Genomic DNA, 12,322 nt, shown 5'->3' on the forward strand with positions numbered 1-12,322 from the left:
TACAATAGAGTATGAAAGAATATAAAATAAAGTGCACAACAAACAGATAACAGTACTATAAACAAGTATGATGAAGTGTAATGTAAAGTGTCAAGTGTTTAAATGAAGAAATAAATATATATATATATATATATACAGACATACAGTAGATATCCTGATGCACACTCCATACCAGTTGGTGGCGGTTATGCACCAATCATTGTTTGCCAACCGCCAATGGAAGGTTCCATGCATGTCACCTTTTCACAGTAAACTGTCCATGAAATGCACAGTCTTGTGTAAGCACTACGAGGAGGCCTGTTTGGCAGTTTTACTGGTAAGCGAGCTTTATTTTTTATTTGTATTTATGTTAATTAATTATTCAAGCTAACGTCAGAAAGTGTAGCTAGCAAAAAGCTAACCCTAGCTATGATACAGCAGATAAGCCAATCTATAATGCTGAAGCTAAAATCGCTCCTTTAAGACATGAATATGCATATTGGTATGTGATTAACTTAAGGTAATAACTCTATTGTTATCTGCACATTATAGTGTCACGTCTGTGATTACGGTATTGTATGATTTTGCTAGCTGAGTGACGTGAGAGGAAAGTTAGCTTAACGTTAGCTAGCTAACATAAACAGCAGCATCATTTGACAATATTAACGGTTAATTGTTTTTTCCGCACGCGCTGGTAAAGGCTGCTGTTAACCGTTTCTTGTGTGATGTCATGTTTTTAAATTTTAGCAGTTGGTGATAATCACCATGTTTGCCGTTGGTGATAAACTGCCCTTCTAATCTGACACAACAAGCAGGTTAGCACAAAGCTAACTGTCTAATATCACCGGTGGTTAGGTAAGTTATTTATTTAAGTGCTAACAACTTCAGCTAAGATAAAAATGAAAAACAAATTAATTAATGCATTGGGCTGTGGCTGCAAGATGACTTGTCCAGTTAGCGTAGCTAGCTAGCTAACTGGACAGTTGGTACGATTACAATATGATTGGTCGGTTAGCAGCTAGCTAACCAGTAGAAACTAATATTTAAAAAGTAGAAACCAGTAGAAACTAATATTTAAAAAAATAGAAACCAGTAGAAATGAATATAAAAACCAGTAGAAATAATATTAAAAAAACAATAGAAACCAGTAGAAATTAATATAAAAAACAATAGAAACCAGTAGAAATTAATATAAAAACCAGTAGAAATAATATAAAAAAACAATAGAAATCAGTAGAAATTAATATAAAAAAATTGAAACCAGTAGAAGCTAATATAAAAATAGAAACCAGTAGAAATTGATATAAGAAACCAGTAGAAATGAATCTAAAAAACAATAGAATAAAACAATATTGTTTACCTAAACAACTGCAATGTCAAAGATAAAATAAAATAATCCTTTATTAGTCCCGCTGTGGGGACATTTACAGGATTACAGCAGCATAGTGGTGTGTGTGTGTGTGTGTGTGTGTGTGTGTGTGTGTGTGTGTATATATATATATATATATATATATATATATATACACACACACACACACACAGGAAAGTGCAAACAAGAGACATAGAATAAACCCCAAAATAAAATCAAGTATTATAAATAAGTAAGAAAACAGTAAAGAATATTAAATAAGTAAAAAATCCACAATAACTAAAATAGGTATTAATATAGTTATTATTAATACACATTTGACTACAGTGCTGTTTTTCTACTACTAAATAATAATGAGTAATATTCATAATTTGCATTAAATCCCGTAATTGATTCTGATGATTGGTCGGTTAGCAGCTAGCTAGCTAGCTATCAGAATCAGCTTTATTGAATTTGACTCCGGTTTTCACATTGCTCTCAACGTACATACATGGAATATACAAATAAACAAGAAAAATATAAAATCAAGGACATTAAAGACAACAAAGTAACTAAGCATAAACAAACAACTACTATGTACAATATAAATATACATCGAAGAATATATATGAACATAAAGAACAATGGACAATGGATTTGGGATATTGGTGTAGAATGGTGGTAATAGTGCAAATGGAGGTGCAGTATTTCTTCACTTGTTCGTGAGAGTATCATGAACAATCACAACTACAATATGATTGTAAACAACTGCAGTGTTGAGCCTGTAGCCTCACCAGTGTGTCTGCAGAAAGTTGCTCACCTTCACTGTAAACTGGAGCAAAGCATTTAGCTGGATTACAAAATGTCAACGATAAACATGGTATTTGTTTATACAACAGGTATGATGGAAGAAGGTTATCTCATTTATATAGCACATACAAGCAGAGAGACATCCGGTGTATATGTGGAAATAAAGCAAGATTACAATTGGAAACGAGTTTAAACACAATCAAACACGGGTTGAACACACTTGAAAGCCCGAGAATAACGGTGGATTTTAAGGTGCATCTTAAAAGCATCAATAGACTCCACCTTTCTCCACGAACAGTGCACAGCCAGTTGGCCACATTGGGCGGATCCGATGGGTCTGGTGCTGTAAGGGCTGAGAGACTCTGAAGAATATGTAAGGGTGAGAACATGTAGGGATTTGTGTAAGGATGCAAGGATAGGAGTGAAGTGGTCACGTTTCTTGGACTTTGTTAGCGGGCAGCAGCGCTTTGACCCACACGTTACTCATCTTTACACCTGGCGTACCTCAACTTAAACCCAGAGGCAGTAAGGTTACCTACAGAGAACCCTTTCTAGATTGCAACTGGTGTCAAAAAGAAGCATGCCTTTAGTTTCCAGTTATGGATTCTTTGAAGCAGAGTTTGGACTTCTCTGACCTGTTATGCACGGGTCAACATGTGTGTAGTGTTTACAATACAGACTGGAGCGAGGCTAGTCTGTAAATGTATGGCTAAACTTCACAAACGACTAAACATCATGAAATAGAATGTAATCAGTGTGCATATAAAATATTGGTACAAGTAATAATACAACTTTAAATCGCACGATAAAGCATTAAAAAAAACCTTTATTCAACCAGGCTAGTTTTCACTGAGAGCAGTGCTCTATTATCGGGCAGATTTAGATATTATTTTCTGTTTTGATATATATTAGGTCATATTTACATAGATTACCTCATCTGTGTTATTAGCACATAAGTCCATAATGTTTGTTTCTTCATCTTGATTCACGATATTATCCAGTGAAGAAGTGTTGAATGGATCAAGGTCTGTGCCAATTTTGCAAACTGGAAACTATTAATAACCTCAAACTGAAGATTATTGTGTTTTTCCCCAACATTTTAAATAGCGTTGAGAAAAGACAGCCTTTGCGAACACAAATTGCTGTTCACAAGCTTGATATTAACAATTTGTCTGATGTTTTCAGGACTGATGGCTCCAGAGTGACATGCCATGGCTCTGATGATCCCCCCGGTGAAGCTCAAATGGCTGGAGCACCTGAACAGCTCGTGGATCACGGAGGACAGCGAGTCGATCGCCACACGGGAGGGAGTGTCGGTGCTGTACTCGAAGCTGCTGGTCAACAAAGAGGCCGTGCTGCTGCCCCAGCAGGTGCTGTGTCTGAAAGGGCCCCAGCTCCCGGACTTTGAGCGTGAATCCCTCTCCAGCGATGAGCAGGAGCACTACCTGGACGCGCTACTCAGCAGCCAGTTGGCCTTGGCCAAGATGGTCTGCTCCGACTCTCCCTTCGCTGCAGCCCTGCGCAAACGTGTGCTGGTGCTCCAGCGCATCTTCTACGCACTTTCCAACAAGTACCACGACAAAGGAAAGGTCAAGCAGCAGCAGCACTCTCCAGAGAACAACTCGGGCTCGGCCGATCTGCACTCTGTCAGCGAGCGGCCGCGCTCCAGCACGGACGCCCTCATCGAGATGGGCGTCCGCACGGGCCTCAGCCTTCTTTTTGCTCTGCTGCGCCAGAGCTGGATGATGCCTCCTCCACCCAGCCCCAGCGGAGGTGCCGGAGGCAACATAAACTTGTGTAACGATGTCATTCACACGGCCATCGACGTGGTCAGCTCCCTGCCGCCCCTCTCTCTGGCCAACGAGAGCAAGATCCCGCCAATGGGCCTGGACTGCCTGGCCCAGGTCACCACTTTCCTGAAGGGGGTAACCATGCCAAACTCTGGGGCGGACATTTTAGGGCGGCGGCTTGCCTCCGAGCTGCTGCTGGGGCTGGCCTCCCAGAGGGGCTCCCTGCGCTACCTGCTGGAGTGGATCGAGATGGCCTTGGCTGCATCAGCCCTGGTCAGTGCTATGGAGGAGAATAAGGTGCTACAGAACCAAGAAGGGCTCATCGGATATGATTGTTTCATGAACATCCTCATGCAGATGAGGCGCTCTTTGGTAAGTAAACATCAACACTGCTGGCAGATTGGAAGTGTGGTTTAATAACTCAAACCAGAACTGTTATAACTTCTGCTTAAACAAGGACTCAGTAGCCTCGGCAGCTTTACTTTGCTCATCCAACCACGTCTTTCTTGTCTCTATGGAAAACACTATAAACTAACAATAATTCATCCATCTGTATGCTTTATAGTGCAGCTATTATGATCTTAAGGGGTGATAACTGAAAACACTACTGACATTCTGCACCAACCAAATACAAACATGCTGGTAAATAAACAATGATGATGTCATAGGCTTTCAAACGAGTTATTTACGTTTTTTTCAAAGTTTTCGGGGTTGTCTAAAATGTATCACATGGTTTTTGGATTCCTATCAGATTTAAAGGTGCATAGGTTGTTTAACGTTTCCTTTTGGTGGTCTGTGACAAAGGCCCCCTGTTGAGTGTGATGATTGTAATTGTTTTGAAGTCATTATGGTCTGAACATTTATATATTTAAATGCGTTTCTTCTGTCTCAGGGCTCCTCAGCAGATCGCAGCCAGTGGAGAGAACCCACACGGACCACTGATGGCTTGTGCTCATTGTATGAGGCAGCACTCTGTCTCTTAGAAGAAGTAAGACATTTTAGAAGTATTCTACGTATCATTATACTCTAAATAATACACCTCAACATGCTTATTTAAAGGAGTGGATAGCCTTCACTTCGATCCATACGAGTAACTCCTGTAAGTTACTAGTCAAAAATATGTTGGAAGGAAAAGGGAGGAGATGTCATTTTAAGAAACTCGTCAGACACAAATGATTATTCAAAGATGTCCGGAGCGGTTCTTAACTCGCGTCCTTTTCTTCCAGGTATGTCGAATGGCGTCGGACTACTCTCGCACCTGCGTCAGCCCAGACAGCATCCAGACCGGCGAGACGCCCGTGGTGTCTGAGACCTGTGAGGTCTACGTGTGGGGCAGTAACAGCAGCCACGCTGCAGCCAGCATCCAGCAGCCCAAGCTGGCCACGAGCTTCGCCGACGCACAGACCGTAAGAGAACAACAGTTCACAAGTCTTCTGTAGAGCTGTGTGTCTGCACATGTTTAGAGAGGCAGCATCTGAAGCTTTCTGACACTGTGGTGGCTAGATTTTAAATTGAGCACATTTTAAAGTTAAACGCACCAATCTGGTTCCCTTTAGAGCAGAATTAAGAAGAACTTTGTGCTCTTGTAAACAATTTCACTTCTGCAATTTACTTGTTGTAGCATGGGATGGAATGTAACTTTGTACACGTTTTGAGGTACTTGTACTTAAGTATTTCCATTTTATGTAACTTTATACTTCTACTCCACTACATCTCAGAGGGAAATATTATACTTTTAATTTCATAACATTTATTAGACAGTATTAGGCACTAGTTTGGCTATTTTGCAGATTCATGTTCTTAACACAAAATATAAATAACCTTATGAACTATGAACTATTATTAAGTAGTATATTATGAAGTATATAAAGTAGTTCAAATGAGCTTCACCAGCTGCAACATTAAAGTGATGAACACATTAATGCATCAATAATTATAATCCAATGATACATATAGTATTTGAGTGCATATTGAGTGTACTTTTACTTCTGGTACTTAAAGTGTATTTTGATGCTAATACTTTTACTTCAGGAACATTTTTAATGCAGGACGTTTAGTATTTTTACACTGCGTGCCAGTAAACATTTCTACCATAAACACATTGGTGGTATAAATATTAACCGTGATGACGCGGCACAAAGTCACAAAGCATGACCGAGGTAATTAATGTAAAAATGACCTCGGTTCAAAATTAAATTAGCTATGTTTTGTCAAATGGGTTAAGTTTTAAGGGGGAAATGTTGTTTTTCTTCAGAGCATGAATTTTACTGATCAGCATGATCACAAAAAGAGCATTTCATAAACACGTGTGACATCATGCATTAACAGCACTGGTTCTCCCTTCAGCGGAACTACAGCTGTGTATCAAAACAATGTGACATGCTGTGTTAGACGGATCGATGGTATGAGACAATTATCTTACCCACATAACCTTTGTTCATCTGTTTATAATGTCAGGGGCCTCTCTGCAAGATGAAGTTGCACAAAATCATTTTTCCTAATGTGCTGCTGAATTTGCAGGAAATTAAATCAAATAATCATCAGAAACTAGCTCAGCCTGGTCTCTTGAAAACTGCCTTTTTCAATTGCATTTCCCAGATGACCTACTTAATTTAAGATACGTAACAAACATTTGTTTTAAGCCAAAGCAAGATCTTTTACTAAAGTATTTTTTTTCAGTAGTTTTTGTTTTGTTTTGTGTCAGGTTGAAATTCACAACGTTAAAAATGTGTTTAAAACTGTAAATACGTTTCCCTCAAAAACATAATTGAGAAAGCAGTTCAGTTGTATGGGAACATCATTTCTTGGAGACCGGGTGTTGTATCCAGGCGGCAACCTCCAGGTCTATAAAGAGCCTTAAAGCTGCATTCTCTCTAGAGTCCACCAGGGGGCGACTCCTCTGGTTGTATAGAAGTCTATGAGAAAATGACTCTACTTCTCTCTTGATTTATTACCTCAGTAAACATTGTAAACATGAGTTTATGGTCTCAATCTCTAGTTTCAAGTCTTCTTCAATACAGCATGATGTTCATTTAGTACATTATGGTCCATTTAGAGTCAGACAGACCATAAAGCAGGGGATGCTTTAGGGCGGGGCTACACGGTGATTGACAGGTCTCTACCAGAGACGTATATGTTGCGTCTACGTCCAAATCATTCTTGCCAACAAGGTTAAATTAGTTTTAATATTTTAGTTAGTTAATGGAAATACTATTGTCAACAAAAGTGTTTGATCATAGCTTCTGTTGATGAAAACCAGTGTACTCCGTGTATTATTATAAAGCAGGGGATGCTTTAGGGGCGGGGCTACACAGTGATTGACAGGTCTCTACCAGAGACGTATACGGCGTCTCTACGTCACTCCTCCTCAGTCCAGATATGGTCACTTCCTGTTCACTGGTTGCAAAATAACCCACTCAGATTTCGATGGCCAAAATTCTGAAAAACCGTAGTCCACCAACCAATGAGACAACTACGCCCTTCACAGCTGTAGTTTAGCGCCACAGGATTTTACCACAGCGCTGGTCACTCACTCACTCACTCACTCACTCACTCACTCTCTCTCTCTGCAGATTGAGGCGGGCCAGTACTGCACTTTTGTGATCTCGTCCGATGGCTCCGTCCGGGCCTGCGGTGAAGGCAGCTACGGCCGTCTGGGCCTCGGAGACTCCAGCAACCAGTGGACGCTCAAGAAGCTCACCTTTGAGCCCCACCGCGCCATCAAGAAGGTGTCGTCGTCCAAGGGCTCCGACGGCCACACGCTGGCCTTCACCACGGAGGGCGAGGTGTTCAGCTGGGGCGACGGTGACTACGGCAAACTGGGTCACGGGAACAGCTCAACACAGAAATACCCCAAACTGATCCAGGGGCCACTCCAGGGGAAGGTAGGGCTATTCTATTCACATGGTGCACATTATTTCATCTTTTAAATCCAGTAACCGATGATTAAGTCTGATGTGTGTCTGTTGTTCTGTGTCAGGTGGTGGTGTGTGTGTCTGCCGGCTACAGACACAGTGCTGCAGTCAGTGAGGATGGAGAGCTGTACACGTGGGGTGAAGGAAATTTTGGAAGATTAGGTAAGTTGCTGAACTCATTTAGGATCTCTTTTAATGTACGGCTGTTACTTTTAAGTAGTTCCCAGTACAACCGGGGGGATTGTCAATGCTCTTAGATTCTCTTCTTACTCTTCTCACTCATGGTTATAACTTTGTAACACTTTGTAACTTATTTTATTGTCTCGCTTTTTCTGCTTTGTCTGTCAAAGCACTTTGTAAACTCTGTTTCTGAAGTTGCTATATAAATAAAGTTATTATTATTATTAATAACCCCTCAAGCTAACTCTCGTTAACACGGTAAAACACCATGACGCACAACAATTTGTGACTCATAAATTTGTTTAACTAATAACTGGCCATTTACAAAGTTCCACTACTGCACGGCATTCTGGGTAACGCTGTAGCTGACAGCTAGTAGCATGTCTGTTGACAGATGGGAGCGGCTCCGTCGCTACCGCACAGAAAAGAGAGATGTGGTCCGTTTATAGATGCAAATATCTTAAAATATTTTATTTAGAAAAAGAAAGCTGTTGGTTTTCTAACTGATTTATTTATAAGTTATTTTATTTACTATTTTGCAGTTTGCACGATAATAATTGTTTACGTTCTGATTTCTTTATATTTGGAATGATTTTGTAATAATAATAATAATTATTATTATTATTATTATTATTAGTAATTAAAGCCTTCAGTATATACATGATGACATTAAATGTTTTAGTTTAGTTTAGTATTCTATGTACTCCTGACTGCAGAATGAGCCACCATGAACACATGAACCTGTAAAGGCCCAGTCATGACAGGAAGAAGTGCTGTGAACTAATACTCGAGAGAACAACCTCGTTCTGCTCTGTGTGCCGGATGCTCCGCGTGGACTTTTTTTAACCCTCCACTCAGACGAGCTAAATAAAACTCCACATTTGTAATTTCCGTGCGTAAGCAGTCTGACGTTTTCTTTCATTGTTTGGGGGGATGCAGGTCACGGTGACAGCAACAGCCGAAACATTCCTACCCTGGTTAAAGACATCAGTAACGTGGGAGAGGTGTCGTGTGGCAGCTCTCATACCATCGCTCTGTCCAAGGATGGACGCACCGTGTGGTCCTTCGGAAGAGGAGACAACGGTGAGGAAACCCTTCACCAAGACTTTGTTGTTAAACGTCATCAGTGATCTTGTAAATTGAATTTAAATTGGAGCCTTCACATAATTCTTGCAGTTTTGTCTTGTATTTCTTCAAATTGTACTACAGTGTGAGTACATGCTCTCATACAAGTGAAACCACGTGTTGTCCCGCAGGAAAACTCGGTCACGGTGATACCAATCGAGTCTACAAGCCAAAAGTAGTGGAAGCCCTGCAGGGAATGTTCATCAGGAAAGTGTGTGCAGGAAGCCAGTCGTCTCTCGCCTTAACCTCCACCGGACAGGTATGACAGCAGTCCTAAAGGGTTAACCAAGACGGGACAAAAGCCCGGTTTGTTGAGGAATAAATGAAGGCTCTTTGTCCCAAAGAGGGAATTTCATACTGCTGTTTATGCATTTCTGCTGACAGCCGGTTGGACGTTGACAGTGATGACTTGTTACGTAACGGAGCTCTTCTTTCTCAGGCTTTGTCTCAAAGATACAGTCTCACTGTTTTTACTCCTGGAGACCAAAATTAAATGATTTGCGATGTGAGCAGCGGAAGAACTCCTCTGCTGATGTTGATTGGTGCCACTTGTTCTTTAGGTGTACGCGTGGGGCTGCGGTGCTTGTCTGGGATGTGGTTCCTCTGAGGCCACAGCTCTCAGACCCAAACTGATCGAGGAGCTGGCTACCACCAGGGTGGTGGACATCTCTATCGGGGACAGTCACTGCCTGGCCCTGTCGCATGGTTTGTCTTTTGCTCTTCTCTTTCGGGAGCTTTTTGTCACAGTTTCTCTCTGTAGTCTTGATTTTCTCTGTAATATAAAAGTCCTGCAGCTCTATAGAAACAGAACAATCATGACTAGAAGTAGAGAGAACTAGAACATGTCTTTTGTGCAGAAGTTTCACGGATTTTTGTTGTCACATGATTGTTGGTCTCAGATGAATCAATCATGACTTCATAGTTTCACTGAGGAGCTCACAATTTAATGTTTTTTACAGAAAAAAGCAAAGCTTTATTTGTGGCGAGATTTTAAAGGAGACATGTAGAATAAAATGTTGTTGATGAAATTTCACAATTTTAAGCTTTGTTTCGGTTTCTTTTTCAGACGGAAGTGTTTGTCGCACATGATGTGTTCAAGGGCCGTCAGAAAGACGATAATGGTGTTTTTTTTTTTACAGCTGGCTGTGATAAACGGTGTAGTTTCTGCGATTGTTTAGAGGAAACATGCTTTTCAGTCCCGCTGGCGGGTTTTGGGGATTTAGAGGGTCGGTAACTCTGAGCAGCTGCTGCTGCATTAAAACACGTTAGCATGGTGTCGGGGATCAATGTGGCTGAACATGCTAAATCCACGGCCTCTTGTCAAGTCACAGTGTGATCATGATTTTATGTTTGTTAAACAAGTGACAGAGCTGTCGCAAGTAGCGTGATGTAATAGCAAAATACATAGACCCTGTTTGTTTAGGCTAATGCTTAACTGAAGCTAGACCGTATATTTCAGATCAGTGTAGTACAGATTCTATATCTAATCTTGTATTACTTCTCCAGACAATGAAGTGTACGCATGGGGCAACAACTCCATGGGCCAGTGTGGCCAGGGGAACTCCACGGGGCCGATCACCAAACCCAAGAAGGTGGTGGGTCTGGACGGAGTCGCTATTCAGCAGATCTCAGCCGGAACGTCCCACAGCCTGGCGTGGACCGCCCTGCCCAGAGACAGGTCAGCTCAACATCAGAGTAACTGCTGTAGCGACGGTAGCATTGAACATAAACATAGCCACACAGGGAGGGGAGGGGGGAGGGGGGTGGGGGGGGGGGGGGTTTGATAGGATTGCACAATAGAGGTCAAAGGTCAGTGACTGCACGTGAAATGGCAGCAGTTTCTTTTTCCTTCTGTGTGATGTTAATGTCATGTTGACTGTGTTACTGACGTAAAGTACAGAGTGTCTCAGTGAGTCTCAAGGAGGTTAGATCTTGATAAACATGCAGTTCTTTTAGATGAAAGTCACTCTGTCTCCTAATGTGTAAAAGTTATAAATATAATAAGAGATGATATAGTCAAAACATTATAAACACCATGTCAACGGTACATCAGTGTTATGAAAAAAAAATCTGATAATCTTTTAAAGTAAAGTGTTAAATGTTCGAGAAAAACCAAATTAACAAGAAAAAAATGTAATATTCTCTGAGATTGAGCTCTCAAATTAGTGAGAAAAAAAATCTGAATGTTTGACTTTGCAATGTTGGATTAAACTTCATCACACCACAGTGGAGTACCACACATGTACTGATCCAATGTTTATGATAATATTGTGATTCCTTTTGATAAATCTGATGAGGTCATTACCGGAGGAACAATACGCAGCGTCTGTGGTGTGATGATGTCGATTCAACCTTCAAAGTAAAGTGATGAGATTTCTTGACAAAAAAAAAACAGGAAACCACATTGCCAACTCTCACATGTGTCACATTTATTTTGATATGCAGTGTTCACAGGAAGTGCATTCTTTAGATAGATCGGTAGAAAACTAACATTCATTAGAAAACAGGAGTAAGGCAGAACTTTGTTGAAGTGGTTTTGAGGCACGGCATCGATTCTACACATAAAGTTCAGTTAACGTTTCATCACGACGAGCACGACTAACCCGACGTTATTCCTGCTGGTTTAAATCAGTGGAGAAATGCTTCAAGCTTCATCAGTTTAGTGGACAAAGTGTTTGAATGACAACAACAGCATGTCCCTCCAGAGCTTTGATGTTTGACATTCATTCCACTGGAGCACCTATGAAGCACTAGAGCTCTTCATATTCATATTAATATTAATATATGAATACTTACTCCCTGTGGCTCTGTAGGCAGGTGGTGGCTTGGCACAGGCCCTACTGTGTCGACCTGGAGGAAAGCACCTTCTCCCACTTGCGCTCCTTCCTCGAGCGCTACTGCGACGGCATCAACAGTGAAGTCCCTCCTCTTCCGTTCCCCTCATCCAGGTAAACACACACGGCCACCATCACTGCACTGACCGGTGTGGAGAAAACACAGAGAAATAACCGTGTATAATTAAGCACCTCCTCTCCAGGAAAGAGGGTTGTTATTATCAGATTCACGGTTAATTACTAACATCTCTATTTAAAATGACAAATCTGCTCTTTTGATTCACAGAGTATGATTGTAAAGGAAAACATATTGATAGAAGAATTACATGTTCACACAAAGGC

At 41.1% G+C, this 12,322-nt stretch overlaps 1 protein-coding gene across 1 annotated transcript in view; it reads left to right on the forward strand.

Annotated features, from left to right (window-relative positions):
• Window positions 1–217: 217 nt before the first annotated feature.
• LOC142943544 (putative E3 ubiquitin-protein ligase HERC1) overlaps window positions 218–12,322 on the forward strand; it is a 67,418-nt gene continuing 55,313 nt past the window's right edge. The window contains exons 1-11 of the mRNA XM_076085109.1: window positions 218–316; window positions 3,323–4,299; window positions 4,820–4,915; window positions 5,154–5,333; window positions 7,500–7,811; window positions 7,907–8,003; window positions 8,961–9,104; window positions 9,278–9,405; window positions 9,707–9,851; window positions 10,653–10,824; window positions 11,960–12,094. Coding sequence (XP_075941224.1) covers window positions 3,349–4,299; window positions 4,820–4,915; window positions 5,154–5,333; window positions 7,500–7,811; window positions 7,907–8,003; window positions 8,961–9,104; window positions 9,278–9,405; window positions 9,707–9,851; window positions 10,653–10,824; window positions 11,960–12,094 — 2,360 coding nt within the window. The 5' untranslated portion in view covers window positions 218–316; window positions 3,323–3,348. The remainder of the gene's footprint in view (window positions 317–3,322; window positions 4,300–4,819; window positions 4,916–5,153; window positions 5,334–7,499; window positions 7,812–7,906; window positions 8,004–8,960; window positions 9,105–9,277; window positions 9,406–9,706; window positions 9,852–10,652; window positions 10,825–11,959; window positions 12,095–12,322) is intronic.

This window comes from Anarhichas minor, unplaced genomic scaffold (assembly GCF_050575085.1).
Source record: "Anarhichas minor isolate MPS153535 unplaced genomic scaffold, ASM5057508v1 ptg000139l, whole genome shotgun sequence".
Taxonomy (NCBI): domain Eukaryota; kingdom Metazoa; phylum Chordata; class Actinopteri; order Perciformes; family Anarhichadidae; genus Anarhichas; species Anarhichas minor.